Source organism: Vipera berus (assembly GCF_964194415.1).
Source record: "Vipera berus genome assembly, chromosome: Z".
Lineage (NCBI taxonomy): Eukaryota > Metazoa > Chordata > Lepidosauria > Squamata > Viperidae > Vipera > Vipera berus.
In genome coordinates, this window is record NC_138205.1 from 30,717,134 (window position 1) to 30,742,684 (window position 25,551).

Here is a 25,551-nt window from a genome sequence, read left to right on the forward strand (position 1 = left end):
TGAACCATTCAATTGTGTATTAACATCATCGCCATTATTATGTGTCTAAAAAGTCTAATGGAGGTATTCACTAGATAGTGAAACCATGGAATAAGGTCCAAGGTTTTAAAACAGCTTCAGAGTGATGGGTTTTGTAGTCAATACTTTTGGAGGCCACAGATTGAGGAAGTCTGACCTAGAGCTATCATTGGTAGTCTACTCCAAATTAAATGCTCAAGGACAAAAATAATAGTAAGAGAACAAATCAAAAATAGCTTTAATTTGGGTAATCTAGTCATATCTCCCAAAGAGATTTCTTTTTTAAAAAAAGTTTGGAGATATGGAACAGGACAGCAGTTCTATTTATAAAGTAATATTTAATATGGGAGAAGCTTCCCTTTCTTGTTTTAGCAAATCTTTGTTCATTGAAGGAAAGGCAAATGAAAGTCGGGTAGGGGGTGGGGGGTAGGAAGCTGTCTAAGCATAACAAGAAAAAATTCTATCATATTTGGCATTTGTCTTTATCTTCCTACATGTATTAATTAATTTCTATATCAAGGAGAACTGTGAACAAACAAGTAATTTTATTAAATGCATTCTCTATGTGAGCTATCCTTTATAACAGAGGTGGGGAACTATGACCCCTTTATGACTTGTGGACTTCAACTTCCAGAATTCCTGAATGAGTGTGGCTGGCTCAGGAATTCTGGGAGTTGAAGTCCACAAGTCATAAAAGGACCATAATTATCTCACCTACTTTATAAGGATAAAATCTTTGTACCATGTATAATCCCACTATAACTTTGTATCAGTATTGCTTATGTGGTTCAAAAGATGCCATGATAATTCATGATGCAATTATGCAAATGAGGTAAGTTTGTAATTTGTATCGTTTGTGCAATGATATCTTGATACTCATGATGATTATTGATTCCTTTCCCTCCTCTTGCAGATATCCACCCAGTGTTCCCAAGCAATTGCAATACTGAATTTTTAAAACAAATAAAATATTGACCAAACTCTTTTTGAGTGGAAATTTGATCTTTCCAGGCAAAGTCCTATACTGCAAATAGGCAGTTTAATGCCAGCTAGGTGTTCTTTGACTACAATTCCCATAATCACTTGCTCCTGACTATCTTTGCTGGGAGGAAATCTAAAATATTTGGAGAGTGCCAGGTTGCCTAACTATGATTATGGTTGCACAACATTGAACCATGGTTAATTCAACTGAATTTCTCATTAGTACAATGTATTACCTACCCACACTGGTGGGGTTTTACAATAAATTAAACAAAAATGTAGCTAGTTTTGGTTCTCATGTGAATATCCTCTAACCCAAAGCTGTAGAACTTGTGGTCTTCTAAAATGCACTGAATCTGGCATCCTTCCTTACTATATAATTGCTGAGATTGCTAGGCATTGTAGTTCAGCAATAACTGAAAAACTGCAAGTTCACTTCACTTCTCCACCTCCTTTAACCTTTTAATAACATAAAATGGCTATGTCACTTGATTTAGTAGGATCATTTTGTTCCGCTGCTTCTACTTCCAACAGCAGTTAATCTTTTGCCACAGAAAAATTAGCATTCAAGATAATAATTTGTTGAACCTTTTCTCATATAATGTAAGACATCTCTAAATATAGATATTGTAATTCAGGTAGTTATAGTAATCCTTAGTACATCTCTCCTCAAGATTTTTAATTCATTATTTGCTAAAGACTTTTTATTCTTGTACTATTTTATAACACCTTTTTGTTTAATAGTTCCAAAAGTTAACACTACATAACCCTGCAAAAATATGCTTGGACTTTCAAATTACCCATTTTTTGTGCAGGTATTTTGTCTGCATAAACACTGTCCTAATCCTTATTGACTTTATGCTGCAGAAGGTTCTGGCTCCAGTTAAATAATCTTGTAGTCAAATTTTATCCTGGAATGGCACCAATAAAATAATGTGGATTTCATAGCAGTCTTGCTAATGGCAGAATTTCATCTTCATAAAGAACACCAAGATTTGACTGTTATTCTTAGCAAGATATTGGCCAGGGTTTGAACTTAATTGGTGGTCCTTCAAGACAAGAGTGCTAACGTGGAGATCTGGGCTCATTCTCTCCCGTTTTTAATTAAACAAGGTCTGTTAACAAAGCTGGAAGACAAATTGTTAAAGAAAACCAGTCAGAGAATAATTGCTTTTATGCTACATGTAAGTTCATAGCACCTAACCACTACAAAAATGTGTTGATGTAGAAAACCTTTGCCCTTAATCTTTCAACTGCATGATCTTTTAGATGTTTTCCAGAACAAATATTTTTATGTCACAAACTGTGCCACAACTGGCCAACCTCATTTCAGCCTGATATGATGTACCAACTCAGTCATTATGGTATAGCATATGTGTCACTTCGTTTTTCTGTTTTCTCAGTAAAGCAAGGTATAGTTTGTATTTTTGCAAGCTTTATCTTATTGTAACCATGGTGAGTGTCACGTGTTCAGCCAGTTTACTACTGTGTGCGCATGCCTAAAGCAAAAGTTACTTTCTCTTTCCTCTTCTTTGTGTTCTCTGGTGAGATAAACATGTAGCCGTGAGTCTTTCTGTGTTTTTATAAGTTTCTTTGTAATTGAAAAGTTTAATAGTAGAAGATATGCTTCGGGTTTTCTTTGTTTATCATGCATCAAAAATGAACCATCGATCCATCCCCCCTGATAGAGTTTTTTACTCTTCTGACATGGTAGCAGAGGATGGTTTGTTTATTTTTTTTATTGAAAAGTTTTACAATACATTTTTTAAAAAGACAAAACCCCTCCCAACCCCCTCCCCTCTCCCCAACCCTCCCCAACACCTCCCTCCCCTCCCCCTCCCCCCTCCCCGACTTCCCAGAGCTCAATACAGGGTATAAAAATACAAGCAATCATAGTCTACCTTATGCAAACAACAATAAAATATTAAATCTATCGCACTTTAACTCTTATAAAATAACTACAAGCAATATAAATATCACATCAGTACTTATTCAAATGCTAGATGAAACTTTTTAGTCCCATATTTATTCCGGATATAATCAATCCATCTTCTCCACTCCACAATATATCTCTGTTGCGATTGATCTTTCAAGTACGCTGAAATCTTTGCCATTTCCACCAGATTGGAGACTTTTAAAGTCCATTCTTCTATAGTCGGCAGTTCTTCCTTCTTCCAATATTGCGCTACTAAAAGTCTCGCTGCCGTAATTAAGTTCAACATCTTTGTTTATTTTTGATGCTGATAATAGTTAGTTCAGCTGATTTACTGCTGTCCTCAATTTACTGAAAATGCCGATGCCAAAGGAAGACAGAAAGGAGTCTGACGAGTCTGATGAAGAACAGATTTTACTTGCTTCTGCCACGGGTCTTGGAGAAGAAGATTTAAGGTCAGTTACACCGTCTTCTATTTTTACAAGCTCTAATGCAGCCGTCTCAGAAAGTTTTCACACTCACGGAGCTCATGCTGAATATGGGCAGGATGTAATGTTTTATTCTCCTTGAACCTCTAAGAAAAGTTTTTTTGAACAAATTGAGGTTTTTGAGCAAAGGCTACAACAGGCTAAAGCATATGCCTCAATGATTAAACAGCACAAGAGGTACTCTACTGTTATGCAAAGCCCAGAGTCGGCATTATTGCTTTCTTCTTCCAAGCCTTCTAAGCCACACCCACCAGTGGGTGTTATGTTAGACAAAGGGGAACAGAAAATTCAAATGGCACACAAGGCTACAGTAATGCCTGAATCTGATGTTATAGCACCATCTGCTGGTGAATTTGTTTTACAAGATAGAAATGATTTATTATATGGAATGCAAGAGCAAATTAAGAGAATGCAAAATGCGTTTTCACAGATGTCTATTTATCAATCATTGCTCCAAGCTGATGATGCTAGAATTCCTATTAATACTGCTACTAGCCAGGTTCCTGTCCCAGATAGAGCAAAGCAACAGTCAGCCCAAGTGCAGTTAAAGGTTCCCCGCACATGCGTGCTAGTCGTTTCCGACTCTAGGGGCCGGTGCTCATCTCCGTTTCAAAGCCGAAGAGCCAGCGCTTGTCCGAGGACATCTCCGTGGTCATGTGGCCGGCATGACTAGACGCCAAAGGCGCACGGAACGCTGTTACCTTCCCACCATAGTGGTCCCTATTTTTCTACTTGCATTTTTACGTGCTTTCGAACTGCTAGGTTGGCAGAAGCTGGGACGAGTAACAGGCACTTACTCTGTAACAGAACATCTCTCTCTGGGCCTGCACTCTCCCTTTTTGGATCTTGTATACTTGCCTGCTCTTGCAGCTTAGACTTTGGCTTTAAATAATAAACACCACCAATCAACTAAAATTAAAGGAATAAGAAGAGAACTGGGTGAAAATGGCCATCCTATTGATGACTTTCAAATGATCAGCATTATTATTAACTCATTGAACTATGAATGGAAAGATGCTATTACCAAGATTAATCAAGTGCCCATTGCTCAACGCACAGTGGATCATGTATGCAGAATTTTAACCGAAGAAGAGGCACTTATGCAAGCCGCGCCACATTTGAGAGGACCACCTGCATCAAGAGCTCCAGTGAGGCGTTCCTTCAGTGAAAGAGCCTACGTTCCAAAGATGCCAAGATGCTACATCTGCAATTGGGTGGGACATTCCACCCGGGATTGTCCCCAACGATTTTCAGCACCCGCCACATACCAGCCCAGAGGAACAGATTCCAGAGGAGGCAGAGGTGGAGGCAGATGACAAAGTCATGGTTGTGGTCCCAGGCATGATTCACAAGCTCCACTTGCCACATTGGCTTTAACCAACGATTCACAACCTCAACCAGAGTACGACAGACGACTTCTTTGGACTTTGGACAGTGGAGCAGCTTTACATGTTACCTATAGAAAAGAGCTTTATACAGAGATGCATGAGCCTAAACCTGAACTTCGTGAACTTTACTCTTTTTCAAATCATCCTGTTCAGGTCAAGGGAAAAGGAACTGTTTATATTGAAGAGCTCGATGCATACATTTCTGATGTTTATTATGTACCATCAGCTAATAGTAATTTGCTTAGTCAGAGTCACTTGTCTAGGGTGTCAAAATTCCAGGTTCATCATCTTGAAAAGGCAAGTTATGTAGTTAAAGATGGAGATATTGTTGCTGAAACCATGTTGATTGGTGGTGTTTATTACTTAAAGCCAAAGTCTAAGCTGCAAGAGCAGGCAAGTATACAAGATCCAAAAAGGGAGAGTGCAGGCCCAGAGAGAGATGTTCCAGAGAGAGATCCTGTTGCTTTTTCAAAGGCTCCTAAAGCTAACAGGAAGACAAATAAGACACAGGTTGCTCACGGCAAGCCTGAGGTTCCTAATAAACATGCTAATGTTGAGAATTCACTAACAGGTAAACCTTTGCATTACAGGTGTATTCATAAGTGGCATAGAAGATTGGGTCATGCCAGTTTCCGTATTCTGAAGAAGATGCCAGAGTTCGCTAGAGGTTTGGATCTAAAGGGGTGTAAGGTGTTCTTGGACTGTGCTGCCTGCAAGAAAGCCAAATCCAAAGCAGCAGCAATTCCAAAACGCGCTACACGCCTGTCAACACGCATTTTTGATTTGGTACACACTGACATAGTGGGTCCTTTTACACCAACAATTGGTGGCAAAAGATATTTCTTGACAATTGTTGATAATTACTCTAGATATGGATATGTATTTCCTATGAGAGAAAAATCTGAGACTTTTCAGATCTTTAAAGACTTTGCCGCTTTTGTGTATACCCAATACGAAGTTAGCATCGCCAGAATTCAGAGTGATCGCAGTGCTGAATTCATGTCTCAGCGTTTTCAGGGCTGGATGCGTAAGAATAGCATACTACACCAGACCTCAGCTCCTTACACTCTGGCTGAGAATGGAGTGGCAGAACGTAGAAACGGGGTTCTGCAAACGATGCGTTGCCTACTTGAAGATGCTAATCTCAGTCTCCCATACTGGGGTGAGGTTATTAAATATGCTAATCATATCATCAACCGTACTTGGAGTAGTGTAATAAATCAGACCCCTTATTTCATGTTATATGGACACAAGCCTGATCTCACGCATCTCCATATTTTTGGTTCATACGCTATGGTGAATATTCCTTTAGCTCAAAGAAAGAAAGGGGGTCCTGCAGCAAAAAGAATGAGATTTATGGATATTGATGATAATTCAAAATGGAGCAAATATATTGACTCTCATCATGTAATAGTGATTTCACAATCCGCTACTTTTGAGGAAGATGCTGACTGGTCCAGGATTCATTGTAACCATGGTGAGTGTCACGTGTTCAGCCAGTTTACTACTGTGTGCGCATGCTAAAGCAAAAGTTACTTTCTCTTTCCTCTTCTTTGTGTTCTCTGGTGAGATAAACATGTAGCCGTGAGTCTTTCTGTGTTTTTATAAGTTTCTTTGTAATTAAAAAGTTTAATAGTAGAAGATATGCTTCGGGTTTTCTTTGTTTATCATGCATCAAAAATGAACCATCGATCCATCCCCTCTGATAGAGTTTTTTACTCTTCTGACAGTATGAGTATTTTTGGGTTAATTGAGTAAATAAAGTTGTTAACCAGGGTAATATGTGAATATGACCCACATTGGATTTATTTCAGTGGCTTCCTTTTACTGTTCTCTGGTCTTTAAACAACTGCGTAATATTCCTGGTCAATTCATATGCAGTAATGATGGGAACATGAGTAGAATTTCCACTTTTCCATTTCTTTCCAGATACCTCAATCCTTGGGTTATCAGCTGGTTTTCGTTAGTAAATGTTGCAATGATCATACTCCTCCTAGGAAATTCTGTTTCCCAGAGCTATTAAGCTAGTTCCTCTCCAGACCTTAGTTTCTTTCAGCCAACCCTGCAGAAATTAATTGGCAATTATTCTGGATTCATGCGTTAACCTTAGCCATGGTTCGTTCAATCATATTGCACTGAATAAACTGCAGTTGGTTGCACTCACACAACACACTCAAGGTTATATCAAGGAAAATCAAGGTTATAGCAAATTTGACTATTAAAAGATAGATGGAAAGGAGGCAAATAGTCCACAAGGTGGAACAGAAAGAAAAAATAATTATTATACAACTTCCCCATACATGGTTAATTCTTAAAATTAGAGCAGTTGCTGCAGTTCTTTTGGTAATAGTTTCCTACTTGCTTGAACTAATGTTCCTTCTCTGAATGCCTTCTTGAATTTCTTGTGAGCATGCTTAAGGAGTTCATTCCAGTTTGTGGAGAGAAGCCTGATGCCAACAGACCATACATTTCTTATCCAACTGCTTTGGGTACCGGCCCTCTGTCATTTTGGCATGAAATGTATTCTTCAGCATCCATTGGCAACCCTTTTATTATTATTCCTTTATTAGCAGTTCACCTATTCAGAGCTAATTCTCAAATATGAACTGGAACACGCCAGCATAAATGAAGCCCAAGGTTATGTCAGGACTATATTTTCATTTTCAAAATCTCTTGAGAGAAGCTCTTCAGAGCTACCAGCATTTGTGATGTGAACCATCAAAAGTGTATTTGTTCCACAGTTGTCACCCATGCTGGTCTATTTTCTCATTTCAGGATTCACATGTTAAGGAGCTTCCAAATGTGTTCTCAATAAAGTGAGGGAAAACAATTGAAAAGAGTAAATGCCGGGACTGGGTGGACTTGGCTGCTTCTACATCTCGGATTGTGCTCCATCATGACCTCATTACTGGATCTTTATTATGTCCCAATCCACCACCTTTATTTAGTTACAGCAAGGCTTAAGAAGAGAACAGAAACAAAACAAGCTGAAGGGAGGGAGAAGGAAGGAATTCTGAGTAAGGTTTTGTAATCTAATTGTTTTGCTGAATATTTTGGATACCTTTTTTTTACAGAGGTATACCTAACTAAAATCCTCTACAAAAGGGTAGGAGATAAGAGGAGCCAGGCAGACTTAGCTTTGATAAGAAGGAGGGAAAACGCTTGAGGCCCCATTCAAAATATAGTCCAGTATTTGAAAGGATCTATGTATGATGTAAGTTGGGCTAAGATTATTTATTTATTTATTATTCGTTCATTTAGTATTAATTCATTTAGTTCATATGGCTGCTAAATCATCAAGAGATTTTGCAGGTAAGAGATTCTGAAAGAAAACATCACAGTATGTAAACAGATAAAATATATAATGTGTCAGGAACAAACCACAAATCACCAATATTTATAGTGGGTTGATCAAACATCTTTGCTCAATACCTGGGGGAAGAACTTAGTCCTCAGAACTTTCTTAAAGGCTGGTAGGTCAGGGCCAACTGAATCTCAGGGGTTTGAGGGAAATGTTTCATAGAGCAGATACTGGAACAGAGAAGACAAATCTCTTGGATCCCATCGGATGATCCTGTTGAATTGATGAAGAGTAGGCCAACCACATATCTGCTCCATGTTTGCATGACCTAACTGGCCAAGTAAGTTGCTCCACAGAGCAGTCAATTCACCCTTATGGAGCAATATACAACCATGGTGGATTCAAATAATCAGCAGCCATTTTTTTAAAATAATAATAATAATCTTCCTAGCTATTGAAAAAGAAACTGGGAAACTGTCGCAACATTAGATTCTTGTGAATAAAAATAGGCAGTGCTTTTTTTGTAAAAGAAAAAGGTGCCGGAACTCACACGTCATACAACCCGCCTTGCCTACTCTACAAGGTTCCATCCAAAAAAGGTGCCGGAACTCTGTTCTGAGCGTTCTATGAGAAAAAAAGCCCTGAAAATAGGTGATCAAGTGCCAGTTCAGGTAAAGTTGGGGAATGTACTGACTCTCATACTATTCTGCCCTTTACCAACCTGCCTACCTACCCCCAGAAGTGGGGATGAAAATGGAGGCAGAGATAGAGTACTTGGTGAAACTTGGTTTTTGCAATACTTCTGTCACATCTCTTTTTCAGGGGGAAAAAATCATTGCTTTATTAATCTCAATTTGTCCACAAGATCAGGAGGAGGTAGATTTGCTCTAAAATGTGAGGGCATTTCAGACTGAAACTGAGCTTGGTATTTTCACAATATAACACCTCTCTCCTTGAGGTAGCCATGAGGCTAATGGGACTGTTGGATTCTATGATTAACTATTATTTATTTACATATGTTGTCATGATCCTGAATATATTACTTGCAGTGGGATTTTGGCAATAGGAATGTAGCTGTGCTTTCATATGCCCCCCAAATGTATATTGATTTTCTATTATAGTAAACAAATAATCACACAAACACTATATACTCAACAGACATATAAAGAAAAATGCTACCTTAAAAGGAAAAAGGAAATAAAAAGTGTTAATTCACTTCAAATAGCAGTTGGCATTGAATAAAATTAGTTATATAGAATTTGGTTAATCTCTAAAAAATACCTGGATATTGAACTAAATTAAAATATTTTTAACTTCTTTGGCATTTTTTTTTGTTAAAATAGCCAGCAGCTAGATGAGATGACTATCCCTATTCAGCAGTTGGACAGGAATATGTGAACCACTGTTTGTATTTCATTATTTTGCAACACCAGGTGCACTGAGAGAAAAGTATGTTACTCTTGTCAAGTAACATACTTTAAAGAGTTGACTGTAATAAAAAAAATATCAATGTGTATGGGAATCAGATAGGGAGATAGATTTTACAAAGCAGTTCAGCATTTGCTCAGCTCATGCAACAATCCAAAAAAGACACATTAACACATCTATAGATTAGCCCCCTCCAAGTATAATACCATTTTTCAATACTGACTGCAGCATGCAAGTAATAGCATATGAAAGATTTGAAAAATCGTGGTTGAGAATGATGAATATTTCAGAACTCAGTGTGAGGATGAGATGAGATCCAGGCTTTTCCCAAGAAATGATAATGAGGACGTTGTCACTTCTACAACCAAGCTGTAATGTACTCCCCCCTCCTTCCCCCACTTTTTTCCCCTTCCCTCTCTACGGAGATACTCATGGCCTCTTCTAAGTCATCCGTTACTAAGTTTTGGAAAGCAGCCTTGTTCTACTTGGCTCAGTTCACCTGAAGATTCTGACATGCTGCCACCCCACCATCTCAGCAAAAGCTGCTAAACTTGGCTCTGATCCTCAGAGATCAGTTAAGGTGGTATTGTGGTATTCTTTGCCTGCAGTGCAAATTCCCTCATACTACTTCTAACTTCTAATTGGGGTCAACTGAAAGGTACTTTTGTTGTTAAATGTTTTTCTAACAAGAATCTAGTTGTGGGACAAATTCCCTAAATTTTGGAATCTATTCCTGGCTGGCAGAAATTAAGGGGACAAAAACAGCAGGCATGTATCAGATGTTTTACAAGCATAATTTATTTTAAAAGTATTGCTTACATTCATGCACTTCCACATGTCTGTGGAGCTTAAGTGGTATATTTAAGATTATTTCATATTTTGTCCTCACAACCAGCTCAAAATCACGTAGACGGCTCTATGGCTAAGTTGGGAGAACCTGCCAAATTTCATCTCAACACTCTAACCATTACATTATGTTCATCTGCATCATAGACTGAATTTATGCATGATTGTTAAGCTGTTTTGATTAAATCATACTCAGAGGTATTACACAACACAAAAAGCCATCATTCACAACACAAACCACAATTGTTGGGTTCACACAGTATACTATGCCATAAACAAGAAAAATACCTAATTTAGTGTATGAATCGAGCCACAGTGAATTCAATTTGAGTGCTACCTAATTCCCAAATTACAATATAATAGCAAAACATAAAAACTAAATATCACCCCATACAAGATAAAATGTGCCCATTCCATAACAACATGTGTAAAACACATTCCATAAAGAACTGTGTGCTCTCTAGACCAAGGCCTGATAAGACTGTCAGCCTTTAAGTCCTCCTTAATTAGGATAAAATGTCATGAGGGGACACCATTCCAGAAGTCAAGTGCCATGACGGAGAATGTATGCTTCATGGGTCACATAATATGGCATGAATCAAAGTGACCCGTGAGCACTCACTCTGCTGGCCCATATCAGCTGGCAAAAAACTTGGGAGAGGGTAATCTCCCAAATAACTTGCTCCTATGCCCTGTAAAGATTTATATTAGTCGAAACATTATAATTTTTTTATTATAGTCAAAACATTCTTAAAGACTCATCTCATCCTGGACATTCTTTTATTTGAAGTATTATCCTCTGGTAGATGGTACAGGATAATAAAAACAAAGACAAATAGGCTGAAAAATAGTTTTTATCCAGAGCTGTAAACATATTAAATATTACTGTATAGTGCAACATTCAAGTGCAATATTAGGGGCAGGACAATAGAACGTGGAGGATGTGTGTATATAATGTAAGTTTTTGTTCGATAGAATTACACACCTCCTTAGACATTCCATTCACCACATGAAGAGATCTCTAAATATTTCTCAAGCTAGATTAAGGAATATCTTGACTTTCTTGCCTCTTCCAAGGATCACACATTTAAAAATATCCTTTATTTGTTCCATTGGATCTCTTCTCCATTATCCAGCCCATGGCAGTTGTACATATTTAACTTTATTTTGTAAGAAAAATAGAATTTAATTAAAAAGACAAAGTAAGCTCACTGGCACTGAAAAAGAAGTAAATAATGGAGTAAAACTACGTATATGAGGCACCATAGAGGCAGGAGAGGGATTTCCTGACATAAAGCAATCATGTGGTTTGTTTGGTTCTACTTTAGAAGATGATCTTAAGCATTATGATTTATAAAAAATGACTGTGTTATTTCAGACTATGTTACTATTGTGGGTTGTTCATACAGTTACTGAGTTGGAAGGGGCCTTGGAGATCATATAATCCAACCCTCTGCCCAAAACAGGAATCCTGAGACTATCACAGACAAAATGACTGTCCAGTCATTGCTTGAAAACCCTCCAGTGAGGAGAATCCACAACTCCCAAAAACAGGCTGTCCTACTGCTTAAGAATATCTGCAGTCATTAAATTCTTCTTAAGTCTGAGTTTGGATCTCTCATGTTAAAGCTTCCATTCATTAAAGTCATCTTTAAGAAACAGAACCTGAAATTGCTTTAAGCAGCTCTTGACATGTAATAACAGCAGTTGCATAGAATGTGTTTACTTTTTTCAGAAATAGCTGGATACCGATCTGATGAAAGGTATGTGGTTTGCCTGGCCTTTCTGTTCAGATAGATACAATCTATGTGTCTCCAGTAGGAGTATATAACCTACCATCTTTACGTGACCAAGAGCAAGAGCAAGTGTGCTTGAAGCATGCACGAGCAATTTAATTGTATGGAGCATTTTAACTGCTTTACAGAGAGGAGCTCCACACATACTCACAGCTTTTCACATCAAATATATAATTCTAGACAGATCTTATAAACAGGACTGCATTGCAGAATTTATTTTCATTAAGAAGATGGTTTGGAAGTGGATTAAATGCATTTATTTTAAAGCTATTATTACACTTATTTTTTAACACTCTCAGAGACCTAAACAATTCCCAATGTGCACACATTTTTAAAACCTTCATAACAACCCTGCGGTGCAGGCTATTTATTTGTACTTATTTATTACATCAATTTATATGGCTGCCCAACTCTCTCTTGTGATTATGATAACAAACTAACCCTACAATATCAAATGTACAGTAGAAAGTAGTAAATCATATTCACAGTCCATAACTCAATTTCCACAAATACTAAAACTCATGAAACATGCTCAGCTGACATTTTGGTCCTATCTTCTAGGGAACATTCATATATTTAATGTTTTGCAACCCACCCAACCCTGGCAGAGTCAGGACCATGTGGGGAGGGTGGGGGAGTGGGAGTTCCACAACAGAGAGCTGCCACAACAGAGAAAGCATACTTCCATACTTCCTGAGTTCTAGCAGAAGCCATTGTTTAATAGATAAGACCTGGAGATAGGCACTCTATCAGATCTGGAGGGATCAGCAGAAATAGTTGAAGACAGGCAGTCCTGCAAATAAACTGTTTCTATGCCCCGAAGGGTTTGTGGGTGATAGCTTGGCACCTTGAAACCTTTTGGAAGTCAGCTAAGCTCATGAAGTAGCGGTATGACATGATGCTAAAACACCCGCAACTTCCTATACTGCTGTGTTCTGTATCAACTGCAGATTCCAAATTGTTTTTAAGAGCTGCCCTATACAGAGGGGCTGTAGTAATAGCCCACCAGGCAGTATACCAGTCCATCTGGGAGGTAAGCAAGCATGAGTGACTTCATGAGGAGTACCTCCAGACCCAAGAATTGGAGCAACTGGCTGTCGAGCCCTTCGGGTTCGACAAACTTGCCGGGAGGGGGATTCGGCTCGCAGCCCTCGGCAACAGCAGCGGCCACGCCCACGCTCGTCAGCTGTCCGGCGGGCGAGCTGCCGTTCGTCGCCGAAAGCCCAGCCGCCCCCAAGCCCCCCAGCTGACCGGCGGGCGAGCAGCCGATCGTCGCCGAAAGCCCAGCCGCTCCCAAACTCACCAGCTGGCGGGGGGGAAGCAGCCGCACGCCGCCGAAGGCCCAGCCGCTCCCAAGCTCCTCAGCTGTCCGGCGGGCGAGCAGCCGTGCGACGCCAAGAGCCCAGCCGCGCCCACACCTTCCAGCTGTCCGGCGGGCGAGCGCCGGACCCACGGGCGTGCCGCAATCTGGGAGGTGGCTGAGGGCGGTCGTGAGTGGCTGCAGGATGGCTACGCCGGGGCAGCCAGCAGGGAGACGGCCCGCGCCGGCACAGTCAGCTGCCAGGCGGGCAGGCACTGAGGGGCGGCCAGGGATGCCCGCTGATACTCGTGCAGCTCGGTCAGCTGAGCGACGGTCCAAAACAGCCACGGACGGCCGCGGAAGCAGCATAACACTTTCTAGAGCTGACGACGGCCTGGCGGTTGTGACTATGGGCGATGGCCTTACGGACCCGGTGGCTGTTACTGCAGACACGCCGGCAGCGACGCGGGGTGCTGAACAGCTGCATCCGGACCTTGGGGGCTGCCAGGGGGTCATGGGGGTGGCGCGGGGAGATGCATTGGTGGAGGGGAGCACGCTCAGGTTGTTAGGAGGGGGGTGGGCTTGTACTTACCTTCACGCTGGGAAGCACGGTGCCGGTGGAGGGAGCTGGGCGTGGGTAGAAGGAGTAGGGGGGTGGAGTATTTACGCGGGCCAGGCGGATGCTGGTCTGCACGGGGGAGGGGTGGAGTCTAGGGGTGGGGCTGCTACCTAGTTACAGATTCAGAATAAAAGGTGCGTTGAGAGCGTGTGGCTGTCAACGCTGACTTTGTTAAGGTATAGAGATCCTGCTATTAAAGGTACTCTTTCCAGTCATCCGTACTTCGTCGTGGTTTTTCCTGTGGGCTTGTCGATCCGGCGAAGACGAGGAGTTGACAGTAAGTCAGCGTTGAATTAGCACAGCGCTCCTCCTGTTGGGCTTTGATTCCTGCCTGCCTCCATGGCTGAAGGGACCCAGGGTGGGGTGCCTGTGGCAGGAGAGGAGGGGCCCGCTGGGGTTGCTGTGCCTCCTGAGGGGGGGGACTTGGCAGAGGTCCCACCTGTGGTTCGGCCTAAGGTCCGGGACCTTGGACCAGCGCCAAAGGAAGCTGAGGCCTCGGAACCAGCTGCTCAGGAGAAGCCTGGGGATTGGTGGCTCAGCCCTGTTTTGAGTCGGCCAGTGGCTGGACAGAACCAACCGTCCAGAGGGAAGGGGTCCCTCTGGGAGTGGAGAGAGCGTCGTGCCACCGACGAAGGAGGAGAGGAGTGGAGCTACACCACGGCTCCTGGCAGCTACACGATGGACATCCTGAGGGACCATTTTGGAGAACCTCGGCCGTGGACCCCTAGTGACAGCGACCTGGAGACCGGTAGATGGGCACAAACCAGGGCCGACCAGGAGCGCAGAAGCCAAACCCGGTTCCGCTTGGCGAGTCCCCGCTTCCGGGCCCCGCAGGCTCCTGGTACCCCGCAGGTCCCGGGCCTTTCGCTGCCGGGACCGGCGGCTGCTCCTGACTTGGGCCCCCCAGGACCTGGTAGAACAAGACTGGGGGGTGCTGTACCCGCAGGAATACTGGGTTGGCAACAACCAGGGGTTGCACAGGGGCTGGGAGGCCCGGCAGGTCCTTGGGGAGGGCCTGCAGGCTGGGGCCCACCACCGTTGCCTGTAACCTTTGATGGCAACCCCGATCGTTTGGCCCTGTTTCTTGGACAAGCCATCCACCATCTGGACCAGTATGGTCCTTTGTATACATCCCAGTGGGGGATGGTGATGGCCATCACTACGGCATTGCAAGGGGAGGCGGCGGCTTGGGTGGCGAACCTCTACGGCGACCGTGCCCGTGAATTGGGGGACGTCGGCCTTTTCCTCGAAGCTCTGCGAATACGCTTCGAGGATGTGACACGCACGCATCGAGCGGAGGCTGAGATCGTTGGCCTGCGGCAGAACGGCCGTCCAGCGACAGTTTATGTGCAGGACTTCCGTGAAGTGGCCGGCAGGCTCAGTTCCTGGCCAGAAAGGATGCTGGTTCACCAATTCCGGGCCGGTCTGGATGATCACCTCCTCCGGGCTTGTATCGTCCGTGGAATTCCTTCCAGGCTTCAAGACTGGCTGCGGGTCGCGGTTGAGCTGGATGTGGCCTTACGGAGTTGTCAATGTTGTGTACGGCCTGTAGGACACTCCTGTCAGGTCCCGCCAAGGGCACAGGGCCAGGTGCAGAAGCCGTCGCCTTCATCGCTGGGTCCTACTGCCCAGCCCCCGCGATCCGTTTTGCGGTGCTTCAGGTGCGATCAACCAGGGCACCGCGTGGCCGCCTGCCCAATACCTGCGTCCCGGATGGTCGCGGCAGCAACCCCGGCAAGGGGCACAACCCCCGGGCGCTTGGCAGAACGTTCCCGGGCTTCTCGGCAGGCCGTGGAGTTAACACCAGGAGGAGACGGCCAAACGGAAGGGGACAGTGGCGTCGATGTAGACGTGGAGTTGTACGGGCATGGGGAGAGACCAGAGGAGGACCCCATGGTAAGTGCCTCGGTTAGCCCATTTGCAGTTCCGGTTACGTTAACAAACCCCGCCACGGGGGAGGTGGTGGTGGTTAAGGCTTTGATTGATTCGGGCAGCACGAGGTGTCTAATCAGCCGGAAGGTGGTGGCTAAACTGGGTGTTAGGGTGGTACGGCTAAGGAATCCAATACGGTTCCAGCAGGTGGATGGGTCCCTTCTGGGGGGGGTGCCTATCACCCATGTCACAGAACTCGTGCGGCTGGATATGGGGGAGCACTGGGAACGGTTACGGTTCATCGTGGTGCCCTCCATGACGGAGGAGGTGATTCTGGGGCTAACGTGGCTGGATAGGTGGGGCCCGACCATCTGGTGGGAGGGGGGTTGTCGACACCTCCGCCTAGGGGTTGGGCCACAGCCCCCTGATCATGAGCAGCTAGGGCCGTCTGGCCCGCCAGGGAAGCTGGAGGAGAGGTGCAGGGCTGGGGCAGAAGTACACGTACCACCAGAGTACGCCGAATTCCTCGAAGTGTTCAGCGAGCAGGAATGCGACCTCCTGCCTCCTCATCGACCGACGGACTGCGCGATCGAGCTGGAGCCGGGGGTCAAACTTCCCAAGCCCCGGATGTATGCCATGACCCCACGGGAGATGACAGAACTCCGGAACTACATTGACAAGAACCTCGCACGGGGGTTCATACAACCAGCTCGCTCGCGGATGGCAGCACCAGTTCTTTTCAGGGAAAAGAAGGACGGGGGCCTGCGGCTTTGTGTGGACTACCGGGGGGTCAACGCAGTATGTGTTGAACATTTGTACCCGCTACCCCTAATGAAAGACATGTTGTCCCACTTGGCTAAGGGGAGGGTGTTTACCCGCTTGGACTTACGCGCCTCAAGAGAGGCGACGAGTGGAAAACAGCGTTCAACTGCTCGTTGGGCAGCTACCAATTTCGCGTAATGCCTTTCGGTCTCCAGGGGGCCCCTGCCGTTTTCATGCAACTAATAAATCAAGTGTTGCATGAGCATTTATACAGGGGGGTGCTCGTGTATCTGGACGATATCCTTATTTATACGGAGACTATGGACCAACACGTTGCCCTTGTGCGCCAAGTTCTGCGGAAACTCCTAGAAGCACGATTGTACGTGAAATTGTCAAAATGTGAATTTCACGCGTCTCGACTGGACTACTTAGGCTATCGGGTCTCGGCAGCCGGGATTGCAATGGATCCAAAGAAAGTGGAGGCTATACTGCAGTGGCAAGCCCCGGGGACCAGACGGCAGCTACAGAGCTTCCTGGGGTTTGCCAATTTTTACCGCCAATTTATACCATCATTTGCTGCAGTGGCTCTTCCATTAACAGACTTGCTAAAAACCAAGAAGTTGGCGGTGAAACCACGGCCTGGGTTGCGGGTATCGTGGACCGTAGACTGTCAACGGGCCTTCGAGTCCTTAAAAGGTCTGTTCACCCGAGAGTCCATACTCCTGCACCCTGACCCAGCAGCGCCATACGTCGTGCAAGTAGATGCTAGCGACGTGGCAGTTGGAGCTGTCCTTTTGCAGCACAACAGTAAAGGTGCGTTGCAACCCTGTGCTTACGCGTCTAAAAAGCTATCAACCACCGAACGCGCCTGGGCTATCTGGGAGAAGGAGGCCTACGCCGTTCGGTGGGCGTTGGAGACGTGGCGGCATCTTCTAGAGGGGGCAGAAAAGCCCTTCGAAGTATGGACGGACCATAGGAATCTAGAAGCCCTGCAATCCCCACGTAAGTTGGCCCCTAAGCATGTACGGTGGGCCTTGTACTTCAGGCGGTTTAGGTTTACCCTGAAATACGTCCCAGGGGGGAAGAATTTCCTGGCGGATGCCCTCTCTCGGCTTCCGCAGTATGACAACCAGCGGGAGGAGGTGGTGCAAGCTCTTATCCCTCCTCTCGGCCCAGAGAAGGTACAGGCCGTACAGAACGGGGTTGCGGATGAACTGGTACCGCAACTGAAAAAGGCCCTGGAGGGAGATGGCTGGTTACGGCAGCACTCGCGGCTCCTGACACGACGGGACGACCTGGCCTGGTATGGGAGTAAGATATACGTGCCAGAAACCCTGCGAAACACTGTGCTTTATAGGTGTCATGATGCCAAGCAGGCCGGCCACCTCGGGTTCCTGAAAACACTGCACCTCGCTAGACGTCAGTTCTGGTGGCCCGGGATGAGGCGGCAGGTCAAAGAGTATGTCCAGCGCTGCCGCACCTGTGCCATGGCGAAAACCCAGCCCGGAAAGCCGGCAGGGCTGTTACAGACGGTGGCGGACCCCTACCGGCCATGGCAGGACGTCGGGATGGATTTCATCGTAGACCTACCAGAGAGTCGGGGATACACCGTCATCTGGACCATAGTTGACCTGTTTTCCAAGCAGGTCCATTTTGTGCCGTTAAGGGGCTTACCCTCGGCCCGGCGTCTGGCCTGGCTTTTTATAACCCACGTGTACCGTTTACACGGGGCGCCTAGACGTATTATCTCGGACCGAGGGGTACAATTTACCGCCAGGTTCTGGCGTGAATTCCTCCAGTTCATCGGGTCATCCCAGGGACTAAGCTCGGGGTATCATCCCTGCACAAACGGCGCGGCAGAACGGGCCAACGCGGCAGTGGAGCAATACCTACGCAGCTATGTCTCGTACCAGCAGGCAGACTGGGCTGACCTATTGGCGTTTGCAGAAATCGCACACAACAACGCTGTGCACAGCAGTACTGGTCTCCCACCGTACACAGTGGTGTCTGGCTACGATTTCCCTCCTGTTCCCGAGTGTGACCAGGGGTCGGCCTCCTCTTGTCAACCCCAGGAGTGGATGCTACAAGTCAGAAAAGCATGGGCGGCGACCAAACAGGCTCTAAACAAGCAAGCCAGTATTGTAAAAGCCCAAGCGGATAAGAAGCGCCAACCGTTCTACACCCCAGGGGTTGGGGACTGGGTGTACTTATCCACAAAATACCTGAGGTTACAAATACCTAGTAAAAAGCTGGGCCCTAAGTACATAGGCCCCTTCCAGGTAACCCACATCATCAATCCGGTCACGGTGCGCCTTCGGCTGCCTAAATTTCTAGGCAAAGTGCATCCCGTGTTCCACGGCAGCTTGCTGAAACCAGCCCCTGTTCCTGTTCGGGGGGAGCCAGTCGGGCCGGGGCCTGTGGGTGATGGGCAATATGAGGTACAAGAAGTCTTAGACTCCAGGATGCGGAGAGGGCGACTGCAGTACCTGGTGCTGTGGAAAGGATACCCAATAACTGAGGCATCCTGGGTGGCGGAGTCAAACGTTCAGGCCCCTAGATTGGTTAAGGCGTTCCACCAGAAGCACCCTGGTAAACCCTCGGGAGGGGGTCGAGGGGAAACTGCTGCTCTCCTTAGTGCTTGTCTGACTTCTCTACCTTGCCTTTCAGGAGGAGCCTTGGTAGGAGGGGCCGACTGTCGAGCCCTTCGGGTTCGACAAACTCGCCGGGAGGGGGATTCGGCTCGCAGCCCTCGGCAACAGCAGCGGCCACGCCCACGCTCGTCAGCTGTCTGGCGGGCGAGCTGCCGTTCGTCGCCGAAAGCCCAGCCGCCCCCAAGCCCCCCAGCTGACCGGCAGGCGAGCAGCCGATCGTCGCCGAAAGCCCAGCCGCTCCCAAACTCACCAGCTGGCGGGGGGGGAAGCAGCCGCACGCCGCCGAAGGCCCAGCCGCTCCCAAGCTCCTCAGCTGTCCGGCGGGCGAGCAGCCGTGCGACGCCAAGAGCCCAGCCGCGCCCACACCTTCCAGCTGTCCGGCGGGCGAGCGCCGGACCCACGGGCGTGCCGCAATCTGGGAGGTGGCTGAGGGCGGTCGTGAGTGGCTGCAGGATGGCTACGCCGGGGCAGCCAGCAGGGAGACGGCCCGCGCCGGCACAGTCAGCTGCCAGGCGGGCAGGCACTGAGGGGCGGCCAGGGATGCCCGCTGATACTCGTGCAGCTCGGTCAGCTGAGCGACGGTCCAAAACAGCCACGGACGGCCGCGGAAGCAGCATAACACTTTCTAGAGCTGACGACGGCCTGGCGGTTGTGACTATGGGCGATGGCCTTACGGACCCGGTGGCTGTTACTGCAGACACGCCGGCAGCGACGCGGGGTGCTGAACAGCTGCATCCGGACCTTGGGGGCTGCCAGGGGGTCATGGGGGTGGCGCGGGGAGATGCATTGGTGGAGGGGAGCACGCTCAGGTTGTTAGGAGGGGGGTGGGCTTGTACTTACCTTCACGCTGGGAAGCACGGTGCCGGTGGAGGGAGCTGGGCGTGGGTAGAAGGAGTAGGGGGGTGGAGTATTTACGCGGGCCAGGCGGATGCTGGTCTGCACGGGGGAGGGGTGGAGTCTAGGGGTGGGGCTGCTACCTAGTTACAGATTCAGAATAAAAGGTGCGTTGAGAGCGTGTGGCTCTCAACGCTGACTTTGTTAAGGTATAGAGATCCTGCTATTAAAGGTACTCTTTCCAGTCATCCGTACTTCGTCGTGGTTTTTCCTGTGGGCTTGTCGATCCGGCGAAGACGAGGAGTTGACACTGGCACATGAGATGGATCTGTGCAAAAGCCCTGTTGGCCCTGCTGCCACCTTCTCCTTGAACCAGAGCCCTAAGTTCAGGAGGATCTTCGAATTCCACATCAGTTCTGGCTGAGGAGTACCCCATTGAGTACTAAAGATGGAAAGTCATTGGATTCAGAGGTCACCTACTTACTAAGGTTGAATTGAAGCCTGTTATTTTCCATCTAGACCCGCACAGCCTCCAGACTCCAAGAAGGAACCTTGATAATATCACTTGGTTCACATGGGATAGGAATTTACAACTGAGTATCATCAGTCCACATCAGCTTCTTTTAGATCATTAAAGGTATGGGGAGAAGTATGCAGCCCTGAAATAATACTGCAGAGCAGAGGCCTGGGGCTGGAACTCTGCTTCCTCCCCTCTCAAAGCTAACTGGAAACCAGCCCTGGTGGAAAAAAGAAAAACACTGCAACACCACCCCCCTCATTCTTAACCCCACATAGAGAAGGTACAGATGGTCACCATGACTGATGGTACTGAAAGATACTAAGAGATCAAGGAGAGCCAGAATGGATGCACCATATATTCCTATTCCTACTCCCACCAGAGGTCTTCCATAATGCAGTCGATGCTGTTTTGGTACTGTCAAGGCCCAAAACTGCCTGAAATGGGTCCAAATAATCTGCTTCCCTAAGTACAGTAGACCCCATCCCTACAAGGGTTAACTTATCCCCATTTGGACCTAGCTGTATGTCATCTCTTAGGAAGCTTTAGCTGACCAGGAGGAACAAAGACTAATGTACTGGTGGCTGAGTTGACAGCCTTCAAGACCCTATCAGGACTAACAAGTTCATACTCTTTTTAGGTAACCAAATCAGACACTGCTATGTTTGATCAACTCCACAGGGCCTGCACATCTTTCATATGGATATTGGGGTTAAGCTTTTAAAAAGGATGTGGGAGAAGCAGACTACTGCTCCAGGGAGAGAGAGAAAGTGATATTAATTAGTGGTATTGAATTAGAGTCTTTTTAGGAAAACAAATACCTAAACCCTACACATGGAGTGGTCCCATTCAAAACATAGTTCATTATTTGACATGATTTGATTTGATTTGATCATACAGGGTGAGAAATGTTCTATTCAAGAAACTAAAACCATCTGTTAAAAATAATCCCTGATTTTAGGTTCCTCCATATATTCCCACTTATGAACCACTGACCTCAATGGACAAAAATAATGGAGGAAAAATGGCATTTAGATAGGATCCAATAAGAAAATGGAGAGCTAAAAAGAACATTTTATTCCCAGGTGTCTTAATTTTACATGACTTTGATAAATATGAGCTGAGTCAGGGAGGGATTAGTGTACATCTCTTTTTCTGTGTAACGTAGGTGTGGTTTCATAATGAGGATGAAGAATCTGTGGCATTCCAAATACTAATGGAGACAAAATTCTATCCCCTGCAGCCATCAGTCGAAGACAATGGTGTCTAAAGTCTTCTAGCACCTAAAGGGATCCAATTCCTCCATCTCCACACCCTTTTACAAGGAAAATTTCCTTAAAGGTTTCTGTCCAATCAAAACCTCCTGAAGATGTGAATTATTTCTTACATGAGACTCACCACAATCTGGGTTTCATTGTCTGTCAGAGTGTCAATAGTCAAACTTCTTCCTGAAAAATCTTGGCTGATCTGTGTCCTTTTATTTTCAGGTGTGGTTTCCCGAGTCTTTCGCTCCCCAATTTGAGAATGTTCTCCAATGATAGCTCCAGACCCCTGGATCCAACCTTCAGGAAAAGAATTAAAATTATGAATTATATATACAAATAAATATATATGAGCTATTTCTAAGAGTCAGAATAGAATAGTTCCAGGATGAGTCATCTATGCCCCTGAATCTATTTTTGATGGTCACTGGAATCTTCCAACATCATGTCACTAAAATTTGACAGTCCAAAGGTACTATGAGCTAAACTTGGGAGGACTTGATAGACTAAAAACCCTACTTTGAATTGTATCTAGAAATCTACTGAAGTCAATGCAGTACCCACAATATAAGTGCAAGAGCCTGTAGCAATGTACTCATCAGCAGGTAGGTTGCTACTGTCTTTGTCAACTGTGATTTCCAAATAATCTTCAAAGGCATCTCTGTTAAAGTACATTGCAGAAGTCGAGTCATCATTGAGTTGCCCATCTCTTCTATTCCAGGCAGAGGTGCGGTAATGCACTGGCCAGACAAAGATGATGAATCCAGCAATAGCTGAGAGTCCGAGAGGACTCCCAAGTTGCAGATCTGCTCCTTTGGAAAGGCAACATGCACTCGAGTTAAAGTCACAATAGACAGGGAATCAGTGGTGGGATTCAAATATGTGAACAACCAGTTCTCTGCATGGATGCTGCTTCTGGAAGTCCATTCTGGGCCCCATCAGCCCAGGCCCAGAATGGACTTCTGGAAGCAGTATCCATGCACTTCCAGCTAGTTGTTCTGGGCCTGGGAGGCCTCCTCTGGGCCTCTGAGGCCCAGAACAGACTTCCAGAAGTGGCATCCACACACTTCCAGAGTGCCATTCTGGGCCTTGCGAAAAAGGGCTAGGGCTTCAGCCGTTTTGCCAAACTCAAAAAAAATTATTCTAGTGGAAATTTTTCTTTTTTTATTATTAGCTCTAATTATATGGTATTATTATTATTTTTAGTATTAGTATTGTTTAATAACTTGGATACTTTTATCTTACTTGTATTTATGTTATAGGGGAGTTAAAGCACAATATGAACTTGGTTATCTATATAGTTGGTTAATGTTAGTTAGATTATGATTATTATATTTGTAACCCTGTACTCAGCTCTGGGAAGTGGGGGAGGGGGAGGGGGGTTTAAGGGTGGGTTGGGGAGGGGATAATATTGTAATCTTTATAAAACTTTTCAATAATAAAAAAAATAGCTACTGGTTCTGCTGAAGTGGTGCAAACTGGCTGAATCCCACCACTGCAGGAAGGGTTCTGAAGAAAAAGCAATTCCCTCTTAGTGCTCAACTTTAGCCTGTTTTATCTCATCCAGACCCCTTCAGCCTCCAGACACCAAGTCAAAAGTTCTACTTCCATAGCCGCTTTGGCCTAGTTTTGAGGTGTCAACAACAGCAAACAGATATCCTCTCTCAGTAGTTTCTTACATAGGTATTAAAATGGAAGGGTGGGAGTAGGTTTACCAGATGTCTGAGCAAGCAAAGAGGGGGACAGACAATTGGAAAGGAGGACACACTAATTGTTAATTTACTTGGCATCCACAACAATAATTACAACAAAAAACATAATTAGGTCTACAAATATATGAAATTATTTTCCCAGCATTGGAAAGACAAGTTTCTCAATCACCAATATTTCTGAAGTTGAGAGGTATGTTCCATTTTTATGTAACTAAAATATCACTGTTTATCCATAACAAGGCAGGTTTGCAGAAAAACAATCTGAAGCAAATTGAACACTTCAGTGACCGTGGGAAACTGGCACTGATTGATTCTTGCAGGAACTGCAGTTTACAAGTAGTCCTTGACATTCCACCACAGTTGGTACTGAGACTTCTGTTGCTAAGCAAGGAGGTTGTTAAGTGAGTCATGCTTGATTTGATGACCTTTTTGTCACTGTTGTTAAATGAATTATTTCAGTTAAGTGAATCACATGCCTGTTAAGCAAATCCAACTTCCCCATTGATTTGACTTGTTGGAAACCAGTTGGGAAAGTTGCAAATGGAGATTACATGATCTCAAGGTGCTGCAACTATCATAAATACATGGTGTTTGCCAAGTGTCAAAATTTTGATCACATGACCAGGGGAATGCTACAGCAGTTGTAAGTATGAAGATTGGTTGTAAGTCACTTTTTCAATGATGTTGTAACTTTGAATGTCACTAAACAAATGGTTGTAAGTCAAGAACTACAATAAATGAAAGAAGGATAGATATAGTAGAAATGGAATCTTGTAGACAAAGTCTTTCATGATTGGTTACAACACTGAATGTACAAACTCCATTCCACAGTGTTGTGTTACAGCATTTTCCTGTCCTAGCCTAGCCAGCCTAGCCTAGCCTAGCCTATCCCTTTTTATTTGTTATTACACTCCTAATTTCACCCAGGGTTTACTGAGTAGATCACAAATTTAACAAAATGATTTTAAAATGTGTTAATAAAATCATTTTACAACCACAAAATATTACAAATAATTAACATGAAATTGATAAAATAGTATGGGAAATATATGGTAGAATAGGCATTTAAAATCAATGCAGCATTATTTAGGGTTGGAACATTTTTACTTTGTCACAGCAGCAAGAAATATGTATGTATGTGTAAGGTTCTGTCTGTCTGTCTGTCTGTCTGTCTGTCTATCTATCTATCTATCTATCTATCTATCTATCTATCTATCTATCTATCTATCTATCTATCTATCTATCTATCTATCTATCTATCTATCTTTCTCCCAAAGAACAGAAAAACTAGGCTAATTCAGTGGATGAATCTGCTTTTGTTATAATTCAAATGCACCTATTTCAACAGGACTTCTATTAACTATGAGTGAGTCTGGATTTGATCCAATACTTTTTTAAAAAAATACTGTGGGTACGTTCATAATCATTAGTGGAGAAAAGGTCATAATATTAATTCCTTAGAATTTATATGTAATAATAATAAAAAAGTTGGAAGGGACCTTGGAGGCCATCTAATCCAATCCCCTGCTCAGGCAGGAAACCCTATACCATTTCAGACAAATGGCTGTCCAGTCTCTTCTTAAAAACTTCCAGTGTTGCAGCATTCACAGCTTCTGGAGGCAGGTTGTTCTACTGATTAATTGTTCTACTTGTCAGAAAATTTCTCCTTAGTTCTAGGTTGCTTCTCTCTTTGGTTAGTTTCCACCCATTGCTTCTTGTCCTGCTTTCAGATGATTTGGAGAATAGCTTGACTCCCTCTTCTTTGTGGCAGCCCCTGAGATATTGGAACACTGCTATCATGTCACCCCTCACCCTTCTCTTCAATAGACTAGAGACATATCCA

At 44.9% G+C, this 25,551-nt stretch overlaps 1 protein-coding gene across 1 annotated transcript in view; it reads right to left on the bottom strand.

Moving 5' to 3' along the window:
• The window catches only part of PLXDC1 (plexin domain containing 1), a 74,691-nt gene that overhangs the window by 33,307 nt on the left and 15,833 nt on the right, over positions 1-25,551 (bottom strand). Inside the window, exon 2 of the mRNA XM_081345704.1 lies at positions 22,133-22,296. Within this exon, the coding sequence (XP_081201830.1) occupies positions 22,133-22,296 (164 nt within the window). The remainder of the gene's footprint in view (positions 1-22,132; positions 22,297-25,551) is intronic.